The following is a 22,692-nucleotide window of genomic DNA, read 5'->3' on the forward strand; positions in this document are numbered from 1 at the left end:
GCAGTTACAATTGTGTTTAAAGACAGACTCTGTCTTTCAGGACGGCTGCCGACCTCTGGATGGCGTGATGGTGTGGCAGAATGAGATGAAGACTCTTCTGCTTGAGCAAAAGAACCAGTAAAAAGCAGTTATGAGTCCTAAAACCTGGAAGTAAAAGGATATCTTTGCACTTCCTGTTTGTTTCAACATGTGGCTAACAGTGGCTAACTAGGACTGCAGACACGTTCACCTACTGAAACTATCTGTGACCTTGAGGAAGAAGCAGGCCTAGAAAAGGAAACCAACCCACAAATAAAAACCAGAGGCTCAGTGACCCTAGCATTAGCTAGCATTAGCTTTTCACTCAGCATTCAAAAAGAGTGATAAAAATCATTACGGAAGATTATCTGAGTCAACAATAAAACCTAAAACATTTGAGTGTGGTAAACTTTGCTATTTTGTACCACAGAGACCTTTTTCACAAATATTCCCAAACAGCATCACATGAGTTTCATAAACTTTACATTTTTATACCTAACTTCAGGGCTGGTACAAAACTGTTGTCAATCTAGTGCTAAATGATTAAGCTATATGTCAATTATTGATATTTTCATCTGTATAAAGTTAGATCTATAAACTCACCTATCATCATATATGTATGCCTCTGCTCTCTGTGTAGATAGGATGTATTAATAAAAAAAGACTTACTATTGATCGGTGTTTAAATGTCATTAAAAATGGAAATTAAAAATGTTTGATGTTTAAAGTAAACGGGAGAAAAGAAATCTGGGCTGACCAATGAAGTTGGTCTGAGTGATAGTGCAAGAGAAAATGTTTGAAGTAAAAACACACATCAGCCTTTCCTGGTCATTTGAATACTGAAAGTGGTTGATATTCATTCAGACACATTCACACACTGATGGTGAAGGCTGCTATACAAACCCTATTCACACAGACACACACCTAAGATCATCCTGTTCACACACATCTTTAAGTTTTAACTCAATTCTTTTGTTTGAGGTTGTCCAGAGCAAAGAAAAAAAAATCCCAGATGATGGTTTCTCACTTTATTGTTAATTCACAAAATATAAAGCTTTTTCTTCTCAAAAAATTCCAAAAATATTCAGCAGGTACTTATTAATTACAATTTTGTTCATACAAAACAGCATAACATTTTTAATTATCATTATTATTTTTTAATGTTCTAGCTCTGGTACCAGGGGCCATGACTGCAGAGTCTTTTAGGTTCTTGCTCCAGTAAAATCTCTGAGTCTCTCTTCTGTCACACACAAAGATTTTAAAAGCAACAAGGGGAGGTGGATGGTAGGTCTAGGGGTGTTCGAGGGTCAGCCATGGGTAGGAAGGGGAAAAGAAGCACTAGGGTCTGGTAGATCTGTAGGCAGCTTTACATCATGTCTGTTGTTGTTCTTATGTCTTCTTTATTGCTGAAAGTGGTTACAAGTCCTGTGATCCAATAAATAAAAACGTGTGGTGATCTGGGTACAGGATCAGCTGGGTGACGTGAAAAATCTCCTCCCTTGGTCTGCTCGACTGAGGACGGAAAAGACACTTTGAACAAGGAAGCCAAACTGCAATCTTTGGGGCTCAAACATCACTCTGATGGTCTCAAACATCACTCTGTGATGGGCTCAAACATCACTCTCTGATGGGCTCAAACATCACTCTGATGGTCTCAAACATCACTCTGTGATGGGCTCAAACATCACTCTCTGATGGGCTCAAACATCACTCTGATGGGCTCAACATCACTCTGATGGGCTCAAACATCACTCTCTGATGGGCTCAAACATCACTCTCTGATGGGCTCAAACATCACTCTGATGGTCTCAAACATCACTCTGATGGTCTCAAACATCACTCTGTGATGGGCTCAAACATCACTCTCTGATGGGCTCAAACATCACTCTGATGGGCTCAAACATCACTCTGATGGGCTCAAACATCACTCTCTGATGGGCTCAAACATCACTCTGATGGGCTCAACATCACTCTGATGGGCTCAAACATCACTCTCTGATGGGCTCAAACATCACTCTCTGATGGGCTCAAACATCACTCTGATGGTCTCAAACATCACTCTGTGATGGGCTCAAACATCACTCTGATGGGCTCAAACATCACTCTCTGATGGGCTCAAACATCACTCTGTGATGGGCTCAAACATCACTCTGATGGTCTCAAACATCACTCTCTGATGGGCTCAAACATCACTCTCTGATGGGCTCAAACATCACTCTCTGATGGGCTCAAACATCACTCTGATGGGCTCAACATCACTCTGATGGGCTCAAACATCACTCTCTGATGGGCTCAAACATCACTCTGATGGTCTCAAACATCACTCTGTGATGGGCTCAAACATCACTCTCTGATGGGCTCAAACATCACTCTGATGGGCTCAACATCACTCTGATGGGCTCAAACATCACTCTCTGATGGGCTCAAACATCACTCTCTGATGGGCTCAAACATCACTCTGATGGTCTCAAACATCACTCTGATGGTCTCAAACATCACTCTGTGATGGGCTCAAACATCACTCTCTGATGGGCTCAAACATCACTCTGATGGGCTCAAACATCACTCTGATGGGCTCAAACATCACTCTCTGATGGGCTCAAACATCACTCTGATGGGCTCAACATCACTCTGATGGGCTCAAACATCACTCTCTGATGGGCTCAAACATCACTCTCTGATGGGCTCAAACATCACTCTGATGGTCTCAAACATCACTCTGTGATGGGCTCAAACATCACTCTGATGGGCTCAAACATCACTCTCTGATGGGCTCAAACATCACTCTGTGATGGGCTCAAACATCACTCTGATGGTCTCAAACATCACTCTCTGATGGGCTCAAACATCACTCTGATGGGCTCAATCATCACTCTGATGGGCTCAAACATCACTCTGATGGGCTCAATCATCACTCTGATGGGCTCAAACATCACTCTCTGATGGGCTCAAACATCACTCTGATGGTCTCAAACATCACTCTCTGATGGGCTCAAACATCACTCTGATGGTCTCAAACATCACTCTCTAATGGTCTCAAACATCACTCTGATGGGCTCAAACATCACTCTCTGATGGTCTCAAAAATCACTCTGATTGGCTCAAACATCACTCTCTGATGGGCTCAAACATCACTCTCTGATGGGCTCAAACATCACTCTGATGGTCTCAAACATCACTCTGATTGGCTCAAACATCACTCTCTGATGGGCTCAAACATCACTCTGATGGCTCAAATATCACTCTGATGTGCTCAAACATCACTCTCTGATGGGCTCAAACGTCACTCTCTGATGTGCTCAAACATCACTCTGATGGTCTCAAACATCACTCTCTAATGGTCTCAAACATCACTCTGATGGGCTCAAACATCACTCTCTGATGGGCTCAAACATCACTCTGATGGGCTCAAACATCACTCTGATGGGCTCAAACATCACTCTGATGGGCTCAATCATCACTCTGATGGGCTCAATAAGCACTCTGATGGGCTCAATCATCACTCTGATGGGCTCAAACATCACTCTGATGGGCTCAATCATCACTCTGATGGGCTCAAACATCACTCTCTGATGGGCTCAAACATCACTCTGATGGTCTCAAACATCACTCTCTGATGGGCTCAAACATCACTCTGATGGGCTCAAACATCACTCTCTGATGGGCTCAAACATCACTCTCTGATGGGCTCCAACATCACTCTGATGGGCTCAAACATCACTCTCTGATGGGCTCAAACATCACTCTGATGGTCTCAAACATCACTCTCTGATGGGCTCCAACATCACTCTGATGGGCTCAAACATCACTCTCTGATGGGCTCAAACATCACTCTGATGGTCTCAAACATCACTCTCTAATGGTCTCAAACATCACTCTGATGGGCTCAAACATCACTCTCTGATGGTCTCAAACATCACTCTGATTGGCTCAAACATCACTCTCTGATGGGCTCAAACATCACTCTCTGATGGGCTCAAACATCACTCTGATGGTCTCAAACATCACTCTGTGATGTGCTCAAACATCACTCTCTGATGGGCTCAAACATCACTCTGATGGCCTCAAACATCACTCTGTGATGTGCTCAAACATCACTCTCTGATGGGCTCAAACGTCACTCTCTGATGTGCTCAAACATCACTCTGATGGGCTCAATCATCACTCTGATGGGCTCAAACATCACTCTCTGATGGGCTCAAACATCACTCTGATGGTCTCAAACATCACTCTCTGATGGGCTCAAACATCACTCTGATGGTCTCAAACATCACTCTCTAATGGTCTCAAACATCACTCTGATGGGCTCAAACATCACTCTCTGATGGTCTCAAACATCACTCTGATTGGCTCAAACATCACTCTCTGATGGGCTCAAACATCACTCTCTGATGGGCTCAAACATCACTCTGATGGTCTCAAACATCACTCTGTGATGTGCTCAAACATCACTCTCTGATGGGCTCAAACATCACTCTGTGATGGGCTCAAACATCACTCTGATGGTCTCAAACATCACTCTCTGATGGGCTCAAACATCACTCTGATGGGCTCAATCATCACTCTGATGGGCTCAAACATCACTCTGATGGGCTCAATCATCACTCTGATGGGCTCAAACATCACTCTCTGATGGGCTCAAACATCACTCTGATGGTCTCAAACATCACTCTCTGATGGGCTCAAACATCACTCTGATGGTCTCAAACATCACTCTCTAATGGTCTCAAACATCACTCTGATGGGCTCAAACATCACTCTCTGATGGTCTCAAACATCACTCTGATTGGCTCAAACATCACTCTCTGATGTGCTCAAACATCACTCTGATGGTCTCAAACATCACTCTCTAATGGTCTCAAACATCACTCTGATGGGCTCAAACATCACTCTCTGATGGGCTCAAACATCACTCTGATGGGCTCAATCATCACTCTGATGGGCTCAAACATCACTCTGATGGGCTCAATCATCACTCTGATGGGCTCAATCATCACTCTGATGGGCTCAAACATCACTCTCTAATGGTCTCAAACATCACTCTGATGGGCTGAAACATCACTCTCTGATGGGCTCAAACATCACTCTCTGATGGGCTCAAACATCACTCTGATGGGCTCAAACATCACTCTGATGGGCTCAATCATCACTCTGATGGTCTCAAACATCACACGGATGGTCTCAAACATCACTCTCTGATGGTCTCCAACATCACTCTGATGGGCTCAAACATCACTCTCTGATGGGCTCAAACATCACTCTGATGGTCTCAAACATCACTCTCTGATGGGCTCAAACATCACTCTGATGGGCTCCAACATCACTCTCTGATGGGCTCAAACATCACTCTGATGGTCTCAAACATCACTCTCTGATGGTCTCAAACATCACTCTCTGATGGGCTCAAACATCACTCTGATGGGCTCAAACATCACTCTGATGGGCTCAAACATCACTCTCTGATGGGCTCAAACATCACTCTGATGGTCTCAAACATCACTCTGATGGTCTCAAACATCACTCTGATTGGCTCAAACATCACTCTCTGATGGTCTCAAACATCACTCTGATTGGCTCAAACATCACTCTCTGATGGGCTCAAACATCACTCTCTGATGGGCTCAAACATCACTCTGATGGTCTCAAACATCACTCTGTGATGTGCTCAAACATCACTCTCTGATGGGCTCAAACATCACTCTGATGGCCTCAAACATCACTCTGTGATGTGCTCAAACATCACTCTCTGATGGGCTCAAACGTCACTCTCTGATGTGCTCAAACATCACTCTGATGGTCTCAAACATCACTCTCTAATGGTCTCAAACATCACTCTGATGGGCTCAAACATCACTCTCTGATGGGCTCAAACATCACTCTGATGGGCTCAATCATCACTCTGATGGGCTCAAACATCACTCTGATGGGCTCAATCATCACTCTGATGGGCTCAATCATCACTCTGATGGGCTCAAACATCACTCTCTAATGGGCTCAAACATCACTCTCTGATGGGCTCCAACATCACTCTGATGGGCTCAAACATCACTCTCTGATGGGCTCAAACATCACTCTGATGGTCTCAAACATCACTCTCTGATGGGCTCCAACATCACTCTGATGGGCTCCAACATCACTCTCTGATGGGCTCAAACATCACTCTGATGGTCTCAAACATCACTCTCTGATGGGCTCAAACATCACTCTGATGGTCTCAAACATCACTCTCTGATGGGCTCAAACATCACTCTGATGGGCTCAAACATCACTCTGATGGGCTCAAACATCACTCTCTGATGGGCTCAAACATCACTCTGATGGTCTCAAACATCACTCTCTAATGGTCTCAAACATCACTCTGATGGGCTCAAACATCACTCTCTGATGGTCTCAAACATCACTCTGATTGGCTCAAACATCACTCTCTGATGGGCTCAAACATCACTCTCTGATGGGCTCAAACATCACTCTGATGGTCTCAAACATCACTCTGTGATGTGCTCAAACATCACTCTCTGATGGGCTCAAACATCACTCTGATGGCCTCAAACATCACTCTGTGATGTGCTCAAACATCACTCTCTGATGGGCTCAAACGTCACTCTCTGATGTGCTCAAACATCACTCTGATGGTCTCAAACATCACTCTCTAATGGTCTCAAACATCACTCTGATGGGCTCAAACATCACTCTCTGATGGGCTCAAACATCACTCTGATGGGCTCAATCATCACTCTGATGGGCTCAAACATCACTCTGATGGGCTCAATCATCACTCTGATGGGCTCAATCATCACTCTGATGGGCTCAAACATCACTCTCTAATGGTCTCAAACATCACTCTGATGGGCTGAAACATCACTCTCTGATGGGCTCAAACATCACTCTCTGATGGGCTCAAACATCACCCTGATGGTCTCAAACATCACTCTCTGATGGGCTCAAACATCACTCTGATGGGCTCAAACATCACTCTCTGATGGGCTCAAACATCACTCTCTGATGGGCTCCAACATCACTCTGATGGGCTCAAACATCACTCTCTGATGGGCTCAAACATCACTCTGATGGTCTCAAACATCACTCTCTGATGGGCTCCAACATCACTCTGATGGGCTCCAACATCACTCTCTGATGGGCTCAAACATCACTCTGATGGTCTCAAACATCACTCTCTGATGGGCTCAAACATCACTCTGATGGTCTCAAACATCACTCTCTGATGGGCTCAAACATCACTCTGATGGGCTCAAACATCACTCTGATGGGCTCAAACATCACTCTCTGATGGGCTCAAACATCACTCTGATGGTCTCAAACATCACTCTCTAATGGTCTCAAACATCACTCTGATGGGCTCAAACATCACTCTCTGATGGTCTCAAACATCACTCTGATTGGCTCAAACATCACTCTCTGATGGGCTCAAACATCACTCTCTGATTGGCTCAAACATCACTCTGATGGTCTCAAACATCACTCTGTGATGTGCTCAAACATCACTCTCTGATGGGCTCAAACATCACTCTGATGGCCTCAAACATCACTCTGTGATGTGCTCAAACATCACTCTCTGATGGGCTCAAACGTCACTCTCTGATGTGCTCAAACATCACTCTGATGGTCTCAAACATCACTCTCTAATGGTCTCAAACATCACTCTGATGGGCTCAAACATCACTCTCAGATGGGCTCAAACATCACTCTGATGGGCTCAATCATCACTCTGATGGGCTCAAACATCACTCTGATGGGCTCAATCATCACTCTGATGGGCTCAATCATCACTCTGATGGGCTCAAACATCACTCTCTAATGGTCTCAAACATCACTCTGATGGGCTGAAACATCACTCTCTGATGGGCTCAAACATCACTCTCTGATGGGCTCAAACATCACCCTGATGGTCTCAAACATCACTCTCTGATGGGCTCAAACATCACTCTGATGGGCTCAAACATCACTCTCTGATGGGCTCAAACATCACTCTCTGATGGGCTCCAACATCACTCTGATGGGCTCAAACATCACTCTCTGATGGGCTCCAACATCACTCTGATGGGCTCAAACATCACTCTCTGATGGGCTCAAACATCACTCTGATGGTCTCAAACATCACTCTCTGATGGGCTCCAACATCACTCTGATGGGCTCCAACATCACTCTGATGGGCTCAAACATCACTCTCTGATGGGCTCAAACATCACTCTGATGGGCTCAAACATCACTCTCTGATGGGCTCAAACATCACTCTGATGGGCTCAAACATCACTCTGATGGGCTCAAACATCACTCTCTGATGGGCTCCAACATCACTCTCTGATGGGCTCAATCATCACTCTGATGGGCTCCAACATCACTCTGATGGGCTCAATCATCACTCTGATGGGCTCAAACATCACTCTGATGGGCTCAATCATCACTCTGATGGGCTCAATCATCACTCTGATGGGCTCAAACATCACTCTCTAATGGTCTCAAACATCACTCTGATGGTCTCAAACATCACTCTCTGATGGGCTCAAACATCACTCTGATGGGCTCAAACATCACTCTGATGGGCTCAAACATCACTCTGATGGGCTCAAACATCACTCTGATGGGCTCAATCATCACTCTGATGGGCTCAAACATCACTCTCTAATGGTCTCAAACATCACTCTGATGGTCTCAAACATCACTCTCTGATGGGCTCAAACATCACTCTGATGGGCTCAAACATCACTCTGATGGTCTCAAACATCACTCTGATGGGCTCAAACATCACTCTGATGGGCTCAATCATCACTCTGATGGGCTCAAACATCACTCTGATGGGCTCAAACATCACTCTGATGGGCTCAAACATCACTCTGATGGGCTCAATCATCACTCTGATGGGCTCAATCATCACTCTGATGGGCTCAAACATCACTCTGATGGGCTCAAACATCACTCTGATGGGCTTAAACATCACTCTGGTGGGCTCAAACATTGATCTCCCCATAGACTATAGGGGTTAAAGGTTCATCTAAACCTGAGCTGTTAGGTTCTCAGGTGTTCATGCTTACCTCCGAGACGCCACGTTTGAGATGTTTCTGGTCCAGCTTTCCAGAGATCCATGGGCTGGGCTTTTATAGCAGCTGTTCAACTCTGGAGATGTCAGTGGTTTAAAGAATCGCCCTGGAATAAATGAATCAATCAATCAATCTATCAGCCATTTAAACAGATAATCAATCAGCCAGACAATCATTAAATCAATAAATTAATTAGTCAAGGAGAAGAAAACCAATTAAGGCTGTAAAGGTTCAATTAAAAGTTTATAGAAGTAAAGAGAACCTGAAGATAAATATGATTATTGATTACTGTTCCTGATGTATCAGACTTTATTGATCATGGATCCTGTTGTATCAGACTTTATTGATTACTGATCCTGTTGTATCAGACTTTATTGATTATGGATCCAGATGTATCAGACTTTATTGATTACTGATCCTGATGTATCAGACTTTATTGATTATGGATCATGTTGTATCAGACTTCATTGATTATGGATCCAGATGTATCAGACTTTATTGATTATTGATTCTGATGTAAACAGGAGAAGATTTTGGTGTTTGGCTCTGATGTTTGACATTAAATGGGCCTAAGGTTACATTCATTCAGGATCCTTAATTTCCTTCAGGATCACCAAAAATCTGATCAATCATGAACCAATCCAATAAAGCATCTATCTAATCCAGTCTAATGAGAGCAAACCCTCTGAGAACTCTGATGTTACTCAATACATCCTCCAGACTCACCTTGTCCCCTGTCCTGACTGTGGGTGGAGATCTGATCAGAGAGGACACGCCTCCAGTAGGGTTCAGGAAGGGTCAATAATCGACCAATGACCTAAGACAAACACAACGATCATTGACCCAATGAGGACCAATCGATCAATCAATCCATTTTTATTTGTATAGCACAAATCCGTAACCACAGATATAGACCCTTAACAAAGAGGGCAGGTTAGACTAGATGCTAGTCTGGACTCCATGATAGATTTTTATCTCAGACACAGTCAAAAAAGTATTTTTTCTCCTCCTGATTTTTTTGTGTTTTTTTTTTTGACTGTGTCTCAATTCATCAAACTAATTGAAAAATCAGACAAAATAACCTAAATAAACCCTAACATCAGTTTTTAAACGATTTCATTTATTAAGGGATGAACGGCCATCCAAACTCCCCCTCATTAAATCATGAATGAACTGTGATTAAAAACATTTTGGAAAGCTAAGTTCTGTTTTCTTATCCACACCCAGACCTGATTACTGTTACACCTGTTGGATCCAGAAATCCTTAACTAGAACCTGTCTGACAAAGTGACACACACAGGCACACAACACAAAGGCTGAGTCAACTTTTAGACATTCTAACTGGCTTCAGGTGTGATTTCTAGATTGCCAGCACCTGTTACTGCCACAGGTGAGTTTAAATGAGCATCACATGCTGGAAATAAAATGATTTACCCACAGTTTTAAAAGGGGACAATCATTTTGTCCGGCCCATTTTTTCGAATTTTGGATAAAATTGTCAATTTTGGCTTTTTTCTTCTGATTTTTTGTGTTGTTCCAATGCACATAAAGGAAATAAACATGTGTACACCAAAAACATTTGTAATTGCAACAATTTCTGGGAGAAATGGTGTATTTTCTGGAAAAATTCCAGGGCTGCCAATACTTTCGTCCATGACTGTAAGCAAACAAAGTCAGTCTTTCCACGTTCTAAAGAGAACCAGACTGTTACAGAACCTTGGGCTGAGTGTTTGTGTCTCTCATGATAGTCGTCGGAGATGGTTCAGACATCCTGTGTCCGACGATGGTTGGTCCAAAAACGCGGGACAAGTTGTTCAGATCCATCTGACAGTGTGGACTCCTCATCACCCTGAAACAAGAGAACAAGTAAAGCAAGGGGAACCGAAGGGAAAACAATCAAATTAGAGCAGGTGAAAGAGATGTAATGGTATCATTAATATCACAGAAGCATCTCAATACTGTGGTGGACATATGACTGTTTCTAATGATAGGTCTTCTGAGTAAAAAGTGCATGTTTTCTTTTTTTGTTCTTTTTTTAGTGGGGCAGAGTGCAGGGAAGTGGAAATTACGGCTCCCATCAGCCATAGTGTACCCATCATCCTTTGGTCTCCGCTTAGCTTGGTCTAACAGCATGAAAATGGTTGATACTATGAGTGTGTGAGGGAGAATCAGCCTATGGGGAGACCTGAGTGACTGAGGTTTTAGAGATTGCAGAAGCTCCAGAGACTTGAAATTTGACATGTGGAAGCATTTTGGTGTCCTGGTGTCAAAAATGAAAGAGGAGAAAAAGTGAAGGACAAACAAAAACAATTTTCAGACCCTGTCACACTGAGGAAACAAACTTGAGGGGAAAATGAGTAATATGAGGAGACACTTGGAGAATAATCACCCTGAAAAGATTCATGAAGATGAGAGAAGAAAAGTCCAGACAGATGAAAAGACTCTTCAGGAAGCGTTCACTATCGTACTTCATCACAACAGGTCACACATAATATTAGTGAATGTATGGCCAAAGAGCTACAGGTGTTTTCAGTGGTGGACAATGAGGGGTTAGTGAACCAGGTGTTATCATACCGTTGACTAGTTACAGCCAGATTCAGGGCCAGGATCAGGGTCATGTCTGGCTGTCTATCTGTCCAGACCATTATTGAAAATGTAAAATGTCATGAACTGTAAGAGAAATGACAACTCTGATACTAGGATGAATTCAAAACAATTTGGAGCTAAACACTTGAGGCCTAAAACCGCTCCAGCCCTCCCTTTTGGTCGGACACTCTACTTCCACACTTGGGGGATATTCTTAGCTTGAGACTTCTGGGACGAAATTCTGGTTGGTTTTAAACAAAGACCTTGATGTACAGAGAACCAGATGTGACAGATAGCTGATTTTAGAGCAAAACATCTATCAAGAGGAACCTTACTTGTGTAAATGAAGCATGAGGAAAGCCAGTGTGTCTCGATTAGCCTTTGGCAGCTCTGCGATGGCCTGACACATGACGGCAATACTGTTGTCAACATCAGACAGCTCTGAAACACAAACACCCAAAACAATCAGACTAAATGAAGTCTTAAGATGTTAAACATCCAGGTTAAAAGAGCCTGATTAAAATCAGCTGATACCCTGTAAACCCATCACATGGCAGCAACTGACAGATCCAGATGTGTAGACACCGTAGAGACCACATGCTGAAGGTCAAAGTGGGCATCAGAATAAGGTCAAAATGTGAGAGACTGGACCTGCCATGGGCTTGTCTGAGTACAGGTACATCTCAAAAAATTAGAACATCATGAAGTTCAACATATTTTTTCACTCATTTCTGAACGGTAAACCCATATATTATATAGACTCATTACACATAGAGTGAAATATTTCAGCCTTTATTTCTTAAGATGTTGATGATTATGGCTTACAGATAAGAAAACCCAAAATTCAGAGTCTCAGAAAATGAGAATATTGTGAAAAAGTTGAATATTGTAAAGTCATGGTGTCACACGCTAATCAGCTAATCAAGTCCAAACACCTGCAAAGGTTTCCTGAGCCTTTAGATGGTCTCTCAGTCCGGGTCAGTAGGATCCACAATCATGGGGAAGACTGCAGACTGGACAGATGTCCAGAAGACAGTCACTGGCACCCTCCACAAGGAGGGTAGGGTCAAAGGTCATTGTTAAAGAAGCTGGTTGTTCATACAGTGCTGTATCCAAGCAGATTCAGAGAAAGTTGAGTGGAAGGAAAAAGTGTGGCAGGAAAAGGAGCAGCAGCATAAGAGAACCGCAGCCTTGAGAGGATTGTCAAGAAAAATCCATTCAAGAACTTGGGGGAGCTTCACAAGGAGTGGACTGAGGCTGGACTGAGGCACATCAAGAGCCACTACGCACAGACCAGTCCTAGACATGGACTACAGACCACTCCTAGACATGGACTACAGACCACTCCTAGACATGGACTACAGACCAGTCCTAGACATGGACTACAAATGTGGCATTCCTCGTGTCAATCCACTCCTGAACCAGAGACAATGTCAGAAGAGTCTTACCTGGGCTGTGGAGAAAAAGAACTGGACTGTTGTGGTCTCAGTGGTCCAAAGTCCTCTTCTCAGATGAAAGTACATTTTGCATGTCATTTGGAAATCCAGGTCCCAGAGTCTGGAGGAGGAGAGTACCGGAATCCAGGTTTCTTGAAGTCCAGTGTGAAGTTTCCACAGTCAGTGATGATCTGGGCTGCCATGGCATCTGCTGGTGTTGGTCCACTGTGTTTTACAGGTCAAAGGTCAACGCAGCCATCTACCAGGACATTTCAGAGACCTTCATGCTTCCTTCTGCTCACAAGCACCATGGAGATGCTGATTTCATTTTCCAGCAGGACTTGGCACCTGCCCACACTGCCAAAGGTACCAAAAGCTGCTTCAGTGACCATGGAGTTACTGTGACTCTGACCTGAACCCCATAGAGAATCTATGGAAGATGAGAGACACCAGACCCAACAATGCAGATGACCTGAAGGCCGCTATCAAAGCAACCTGGGCTTCATTACACATGAGCAGTGCAACAGGCTGATCGCCTCCATGCCACGACGCATTGATGCAGTAATTCATGCAGAAGGAGGCCCAACCAAGTACTGAAGGTATAAAAATCAACATACTTTTCAGAAGCCTGACATTTCTGTTTAAAATATCCTTTTTATTGATCTTATGTAATATTCTAATTTTCTGAGACACTGAATTTTGGGTTTTCTTATCTGTAAGCCATAATCATCAACATTTCAAGAAATAAAGGTTTAAAATACTTCACTCTGTGTGTAATGAGTCTATATAATACACTGCCTGGCCAAATAAAAAAAGTTGCCACCAAAGAAAAAGGTCACGCATTCTGATATTTTGTTGGACCACCTCTAGCTTTGATTACAGCACGCATTCGCTGTGCCGTTGTTTCGATAAGCTTCTGCAATGTCTCAAGATTTATTTCCATTCAGTGTTGCATTAATTTTTCACCAAGATCTTGTATTGATGATGGGAGAGTCTGACCACTGCGCAAAGCCTTCTCCAGCACATCCCAAAGATTCTCAATGGGGTTAAGGTCTGGACTCTGTGGTGGCCAATCCATGTGTGAAAATGATGTCTCATGCTCCCTGAACCACTCTTTCACAGTCTGAGCCCGATGAATCCTGGCATTGTCATCTTGGAATATGCCTGTGCCATTAGGGAAGAAAAAACCATTGATGGAATAACCTGGTCATTCAGTATATCCAGGTAGTCAGCTGACCTCATTCTCTGGGCACATAATGTTGCTGAACCTTGACCTGACCAACTGCAGCAACCCCACATCATAGCCCCGCCCCCACAGGCTTGTACAGTAGGCACTAGGCATGATGGGTGCATCACTTCACCTGCCTCTCTTCTTACCCTGATGCGCCCATCACTCTGGAACAGGGTCAATCTGGACTCATCAGACCACATGACCTTCTTCCATTCCTCCAGAGTCCAATCTTTATGCTCCCTAGCAAACTGAAGCCTTTTTTTCCAGGTTAGCCTTACTGATCAGTGGTTTTCTTAAGGCTACACAGCTGTTCAGTCCCAATCCCTTGAGTTCCCTTCGAATTGTGCATGTGGAAATGCTCTTACTTTCATTATTTAACATACCCCTGAGTTCTACTGTTGTTTTTCTTCGATTTGATCTGGCCAAACGTTTAAGTGATCGCCGATCACGACTATTCAGGATTGTTTTCCGACCACATTTCTTCCTGGAATACGATGGTTCCCCACTATCCTTCCAGTTTTTAACAATGCGTTGGACAGTTCTTAACCCAATTTTAGTAGTTTCTGCAATCTCCTTAGATGTTTTCTCTGCTTGATGCATGCCAATGATTTGACCCTTCTTAAACAGACCAACATCTTTTCCACGACCACAGGTTGTGTCTTTCTACATGGTTGTTTAAGAAATGAAAAGTTACTCATTGCATCAGCTGGGGTTAAATAACTTGTTGCCAGCTGAAAGACAATCGCCCATGCAGTAATTATCCAATAGGAGGCTTGTATGTATTTGCTTAGTTAAATCCAGGTGGCGACTTTTTTGGGGGGCCAGGCAGTGTATAAGGCTTTACCTTTCTGAAATGAGGGGACAGAAAATGTTGAACTTTTTCATGATATTCTCAATTTTTGAGATGTACCTGTATCTTAAAAACACCTGATCTACTGGGATTTCTAAACCATCAGAACCATGTCAAGGGTTTTCCGAGCACAGGGGCCTTAGAGAAAAACAAGTCCACCTGCCCTTCTTGATGATTCAATTTCAGGTAATCTACCGGAGGCGTTAGAGCCTCAGGGTTCATCAGAATCTCAGCTGTTCCCAGCTTGGAATTCTTCTAGACTGATGTCCCAGATGTTTCTGGGTCTCCTGGACTGAGATCTCAGGTAGTGCGTATTAAAACTTGTTAGGTTCTTGTTGAAGAGCTGACCACCTAAGTGTCTCAAGTTAAAGAGCCGATGACAATTGAAGCAGTGTTTGAGGATTTATTTCCATCCAAACTATGGTTTTGGTGTCAACAAAACAAAGAAATAGGTTAACGTAAGTTTTAAACAATCAAGTTCCAATTTGTATAATTGACATAAAAATAGTAAAAAAAAATGCAGTCAAACAAAGAAACAGTCTTACATGCTCAAGGACCCATGGCTGGGGAGTGGATGGAGATCAGAGAGAGACCTCTGCATGACTGTGCTGGGCTTTTAATGCTGGCTGTAGGCCACCTGTGTTCCTGACACACCTGTCAGCAATTATTACTCCTTTCAGAGCTGTACCACTATTGGCCAACAGATGCCGCCATTTTGACAGCATGAGAGAATTCACAACAGTGCTCCTGAATCCTCTGGACTGAGATCTCAGATAGTGCTCCTGAATCCTCTGGACTGATCTGAGTTAGATGTTGGCCCTGAATCTGTTGCAGCCACTCACCCAGTCTGGTTGTTTCTCTGAGGTGCTCTGATCTCCACTGGTGCCACAGAGATCTTCTTCAGTTGTTCTTCCATCTCAGTTCTCCTCCAGCTTCTTGTGCTCCTTCTGTCTGATGTTGCCGCCTCCTGGATTCCTTCACCATGGCCTTTTTCTGTTTATCAACCACCACAATGTGCCGTTGATTAGCCACCACCTGTTTGCCAGTCTGGATCTGGAAGTCCAAAAGGTCCTTGGCTCAGCAGTTCTCGACCACCTTTGGAGGCATCTTCCATCTTGATCCAGGGACCTGCAGTCTAAACTTAGCACAGATGTTCCTGTGTTCTATGCCAGCCACCTGCTAATGGTGTCCCTGTCTGCATGGTCTGCCTGTTACACCCTGCTTTGATGTGCTGCACTGTCTCAGGGGCCTCTTTGTGGGGTTCTGTCTGATGGGGTAGACCCCAGTATCAACTGATCTTGTGCTTAGGGGCTGTTCTAGTGCAGCCATTATTTGTGCCTCTGTGCTGGGGCTGTATCTGCAAATGTGTTCTGAATACATAAAAGCCAAATCTTTTAACGGGGTTAGGGCCAGAGCAGATCAGATCTTTGTACCTGCAGCCTCCATGAAGGTTTTGTGCAGCTTGAAGGTGAGCAGTGGTTCCTTCAGGTTCCTCAGAAAGTCCTTCAAAAGACCACAGAGCACGTGGACATCAGAGACTTTGCTAAACATGAGCGGGGTTTTCCCCTGAAGGAACCGTTCTCGAAGCTCCTTCACCAGACGTTCTCCTCCAGGAACCCGATACAATCCTCTCTGCAGACAGAAGAAGAACAGGAGAACATCACTATAATATCAAACAAAGAACATCTGACACACAGAACATCAGAAGAACAGGGGTAGCTTCCTCTGAATCTCTCCTGTTTATTATGTTGGGATAGTTTGGCAAATCAAATGTGCACGTATATCCAGCTCAGATCAAACTGGCAGACAAACCAAGTAGATCATCCCAGGACTGTCATTAGGATAGAAAAAAGTGGCACAGAGCTGTTTATGAATGAGTTATTACTGTGCTGTGACAGTAGGTGGCAGGATGACTAAGGACTATATTCATATGTGGAAGCTATCAGGGCAGGACTGTTTTGCAGGTAGGACACATGTAAGAGGCGCTACTAGACCCTCAATGTGGGAGGTACTACAGCAAATCCATAAATCAACCATTTAAATACGTAAAGTGGTGGACCCTGATCATAAATCTGAAATGTGAAGCATATCAGGCGTCTTTTAATAAGACAGGTCAGTCTTTGAATCATAAATGAATAAATAAAAATGAAAACAACCTTACTAGATGAGTATGATATTAGAATCCATTTAAATGGAAATAAATCTGATCACACTGAAGAAGATTCACAATTACTGGACATTATTCAAAAAAATGAGAGACACATCCACATAAGATAAAATGAATGATATGTAAAGGTAAAAAATATTTTTGGAATATGATGAGAAATGCACCAGACATTGCCTAAAACCGTAACATAGAAATATATCAAGGACAAATATTGGCAACTTTTTGGATAAAAATGGAAATGCGGTTACATCTATGAACGATATTCTCAAAACTTTTTTTGCAATTTTCTACTCAAAATGTTAAAGAAATGATGAAGAAATAATCAGTAAAGGAACAACAACTATTACGTGATGGTTCCATCCATGATAAGGAGCTATATGATGCAGTACACTCTATTCAGAAAGGAAAGGGTCCTGGATCAGACCAGTCACCTGTTGACTTCTATAAACTTTTCTTTCCTGAAATTATTGGCCTGTTTTAATTTTCTTTGAAAACAGGTCACCAGTGTCCCAAAGAGCAGGGTTATCTCTATCACTAAGGCTCGATGCAGATGGCCAGGCCAAAGATCCTGTCAGATTAAATAACAGGAGAACCATGACACTGTTGTGATGCTTTTATCTTAGCTACCTTATCTTAACTTAGCCACCTTCTATAAAAGATGGGCTTAATATTTTTCCAAAAGTCTCTCGATTTTTCATTGTCTTGGTGGTATAAATTTCAGAGGCCAGACAACAGATCCTATGGTTGAGTGGAAATGTTCATATAAAGATTAACCTGTATACTGACCTCTATATTCCAGTAAATCTATCTATTTTGTAAATGAAATAATGGATGATAAAGGACATTTCTTTACATATGAGTCCTTAATTTCACAATTTGAAGATGGAGGTATGAGTCATGGGTCCTAGAGGCTTTTCTGTAGGTCTGATGACCTATACCAATTCTACAAACACGACAAATAATTAGAGGGTGACATCCATATTTTCACAACAGCTACAGCTTCTTTGAAAGAAGGTGTTTGACAGCTAATTTATTGTTTTCTTGTAACACAGTTAATAAATGTACACCATGTACATAATACCTTTTCTTTAGACCCATCAGGAAGAAGCGAGCACCACAGATTGCATCAGTGTTTGTGTCACAGTTTTTTCTGCATGTTAATCCCATTCACTGATGATTAACACACATGCAGTCCACTTGTTTCTTGTTTTTACTTGCAGCATAGGAGTACTCAGTTTATGACCAACAGGTGCAAACACAGTCACATTCTGAAAGCGAGGAAAGCGAGGGGTGAAACCTGCGCTATTGGTCATGTGTGCAGCTCTGTGGTTTATGGGGAGAGCAGAGCGGAGTGTATCTAATTGTGTTTATCTGTTCAATCCAAGGAAACTGTGGAAGTGTCACTGCATCATCAGTTTTTTTTTGCACTGGTGCCAGATTTGCTTGCCTCTTGCAAGCCCTACAGTAATATCATAGGTCTGATGATGACCTATATGCACACCAAAATTCATAAGCCTTGGTTTCAACCCAGTGTGGCTGTTGCAACTTATAAAAAAACGCATAAAAAATCAGTGGAGCGAATGTTCAACTGGCGAAAGGGGGGGCTGTGAAAAGTAATGACATTGATGCATGGATGTAATTAGGACCAATGTGTGGTCATCCTTGTGAAGTTTGGTGGTGACTGAAATAAACACTAAAGTTATAACTCAATATTGGTGTAAATTACCCCTAACCCTAACCCCATTTCAGCAAAAGTGAACAAAGTCTGTACTGACCAGCTGGCAGGGATCCTCACCAAACTTATCAACCTCTCTTTGTCACGCTCCACAGTTCCTCCATGGATGAAGTCTGCCACCATCATCCCCATCCTCAAATCAAAAAAGACACCACTGACAGCCTGGACAACTTAGGACCCATGGCTCTGACACCTGTAGTTATGAAGAGCTTTGAGTGACTGTCCCCTCATCACATCAGAGACTGCCCCTGCCCCCCTTTGACCCCCATCAGATTGCCTGCTGGTTAAATTATTCCACAGAGGACGCAGTCCCCACTGCACTTCATTCTGCACTGAAACACTTGGAGCCCCAGAGGAGCCACATGAGGATGCCCCGTTTAGACTTCAGCTCAGCCTTTAACACAAGCATCTTGGACATTCTCACCTCCAAACTGTCTGAAACTTCAAATCCCTCTCCTCATCTGCACCTGGATGGAGAACTCCCTGATGGACTGTTCAAAAGTGGGGGTCCAACTTGGCCCCCACTTTTCCTCCACCCTCACTCTCAGCACTGGCTTCCCTCAGGCCTTTGTGCTGAGCCCTCTACACATACAACTGCTCTCCATTCTACCCAACCAACACCATCAAGACTGCTGATGACACCACCATGGATGGGCTCATCACTGATGGAGAGGAGTCAGTGCAAAAGGACGACATGGAGAATCTGTCCATCTAATGTTCAGCATATAACCTCCTCGCCTGGACCCCCTGCAGTTCACTTACCAACCATGCATCGGGGGGGATGACGCTGCCATTTACCTGCTGCACAGGTCCCTGGCTCACCTGGAGAACATCGGCAGCACTGTGAGGGTCATGTTCTTTGACTTCTCCAGTGCCTTTAACGCAATCCAGCCAGCCCTGCTCAGGGAGAAGCTGGAGAGGGCAGGAGTCGACAATCACCTGGCTGCACATCCACAGGACTACTTCACCAACAGACCACAGTATGTGAGGCTTCAGGGCTATGAGTCTGACATGGTGGTCTGCAGCACAGAGGCCCCCACAGGGGACAGTGCTCCCCCCTTCCTTTTCACCCTCTACACCTCTGACTTCTGTTACAAATCTGGCAGCTGCCACCTGCAGAAGTTGTACAATGACACAGCCATTGTGGGGTGTCTCGTTCAACTGTTGTAGTGACCAAATTTCCCCTGATGGGGACCAATGAAAGTGTCTTCGTTAATCTTAAAAACAAAATGTGCTCACCTCTTCGAGCCCCCTCCTCTCGATCTCGGCCACACAGTCAACCACTAGCTGAGGAACTCTGGGAGGATTCAACGGAGCGAATACGTCCAATGAGTTCTGCTGAAAAATTAAAGTCTGAAAGATTTCTGTAAGAATTTAGAGGTTTCAAAGATCTGAAGACTTTAATTTACATGAATTGATCAGATTTAAAGATAAATTTAAAAATGACGAGCATTAAATTGTTCTGATTTTAAATCATAAATGTCAGGTCTGAGAACCTGTAGAACTCTAGTGTACCTGTTGAGATGAACTTGTCGTCATAGCGACAGAACAACTACTGGTGAATTTCTGTTTGCACTCTGGATGAGCGACCATGCGGCAGTTTCGACACTTAACCGCCATCTTCCCAAAGCGGATCCTCTTTCCACATGGCGAGCAGGTCTCTGGCCGGATCACCTGCACAAAAGAACGTTATAGAACCTCAAGAACGTCTGTTCAAATCTAATGAGAAGTTAATAGAAGTTGAGTGCTGGTGTTCCACAGGGCTTTAGAAGGACTTCAGTGTCCCACTTTACAGAAACAGTTTTCCAGAGTCTGTCTCCTACCATTTTCAATGAATACCTCTCAAACAGAGCTCGTCCTGTTCAAACCCATCTGGACTAAAAACCACAATGCTCTGATCTCATCAATATTCCTAAAACTTTGTCTTTTTAGTTGTTTTTAGAGCCACAAGGTACTCTACAAAGGGTTACTGAGCAGTTATCATGTCCCTGGTGTCACACAGATCACAGATCAAACATGATTCGGATCAGGAGCCCGCCTTCCTGCAGCCCAGCTCCTGCTTCTAACCAACAGTTAGGCTGGAATGTTAATTTCTTTTAATTTGTCTTTATTTTGAGGTAGCATAAGAGAAAATTATGATTAATATACACAACTTTTACAAGGAAAGTGCAAACGTAATTGTGTGCAGGTGGGATAAGGAAACCCAAGAAGGGCTGGGTGATTATTATTTAAAGGAAATATCTGGACAAACATATTGATAGGACTAATGACAACCAACAGACACAAACACGTTAATTAAAGATGCTTTGGATCTGGCCTGGTGGAGTTATTGTGGTAGACGGGACCAGTTATTGGCCTAGATGACACTGGGGAGTGAGACAGGCAGCAGGAAGCCCCACATGTCAGTGTGATAGTAAAAGCTCTACTCACACAGCTGGAGCTGTTTCCAAACTAACGGGACTTTAGTCAAATTAAATATCTAACTACACAGTCTCCTCTGACCTCAGACATATGGCTAAATCACATCAACCAGCTCACTGAAATGACTACTCTGACCAGTCTGTGACACAAACAGGCGAACCGATCAGTGCACTGTGGAGAGAGTCAAGTCCTCTCACAGCAAGCCCCAGCTGTACCCTTATTATTGTTTCTACTAACATTTAACATAGAATGAATGTAAAGTCAGTCCCTGCTCTGAGCAAACATGGCTGGTACAGTGAATGAAACAGGGAAACTAAACGCCACTGACCTCTTTTGTGTAAAATTGCACACGGAGCGGAGAGAGAGAGACCTCCTTTTTATCATCTGCTCCTATACATATCACTGTTTATCCAAAGGACAGAAAAAACACACCACAGACTGTCGCAGCGCGAATGTGCTACGTGTTCGCAAAATCGCATCGTTCCGGATGTGCATTTAAAGGCACGACAAAAATCACTCCCGAATCATCTGAACTGTAGTGCCGTTTATTCGCGTCACCTTATTTTTTGATTTAACCTTTATTTAACCAGGAAGAGACTTGTTGAGATTAAAAATCTTTTCCAAGAGTGTCCTGGCCAAGACAGGCAGCAACACAGTTACATAATTACAACAGACACAGATACACAATCACAACTCAGAACAACAAATATACAAAACAACTAGCTCCTAAACATCACACATCAGACAAAACATTTGCAGACAGACGCATCTGCCTCTAAATCATTACTGATGTGTGGAAAGGCCTTTATTGTGGTACAGGGGACAGTTACTGTGGTAGATAGGACTGGTTATTGGGGTACATGGGACTGGTTACTGGGGTGCATGGGACTGGTTATTGGGGTACATGGGACTGGTTATTGGGGTGCATGGGACTGGTTATTGGGGTACATGGGACTGGTTATTGGGGTACATGGGACTGGTTATTGGGGTAGCTGGGACTGGTTATTGGGGTACATGGGACTGGTTATTGGGGTACATGGGACTGGTTATTGGGGTACATGGGACTGGTTATTGGGGTGCATGGGACTGGTTATTGGGGTACATGGGACTGGTTATTGGGGTACATGGGACTGGTTATTGGGGTAGATGGGACTGGTTATTGGGGTAGATGGGACTGGTTATTGGGGTAGCT

The 22,692-nt window shown here is 43.6% G+C and overlaps 1 protein-coding gene across 6 annotated transcripts in view; it reads right to left on the reverse strand.

Annotated features, from left to right (window-relative positions):
• Window positions 1–1,040: 1,040 nt before the first annotated feature.
• si:ch1073-416j23.1 (rac GTPase-activating protein 1) overlaps window positions 1,041–22,692 on the reverse strand; it is an 82,471-nt gene continuing 60,819 nt past the window's right edge. For 3 of the 6 annotated variants that reach the window (XM_041806343.1, XM_041806342.1, XM_041806346.1), the window contains exons 10-17: window positions 20,595–20,753; window positions 20,319–20,432; window positions 16,611–16,809; window positions 11,996–12,101; window positions 10,791–10,923; window positions 9,801–9,891; window positions 9,069–9,180; window positions 1,041–1,530 (exon numbers count right to left, since the gene is read on the reverse strand). In XM_041806343.1, the coding sequence (XP_041662277.1) occupies window positions 1,488–1,530; window positions 9,069–9,180; window positions 9,801–9,891; window positions 10,791–10,923; window positions 11,996–12,101; window positions 16,611–16,809; window positions 20,319–20,432; window positions 20,595–20,753 (957 nt within the window). In that variant the 3' untranslated portion in view covers window positions 1,041–1,487. The remainder of the gene's footprint in view (window positions 1,531–9,068; window positions 9,181–9,800; window positions 9,892–10,790; window positions 10,924–11,995; window positions 12,102–16,610; window positions 16,810–20,318; window positions 20,433–20,594; window positions 20,754–22,692) is intronic. The other 3 variants (XM_041806344.1, XM_041806347.1, XM_041806345.1) reach the window with 2 other exon arrangements.

The sequence above is a fragment of the Cheilinus undulatus genome, linkage group 15, assembly GCF_018320785.1.
Source record: "Cheilinus undulatus linkage group 15, ASM1832078v1, whole genome shotgun sequence".
NCBI lineage: Eukaryota > Metazoa > Chordata > Actinopteri > Labriformes > Labridae > Cheilinus > Cheilinus undulatus.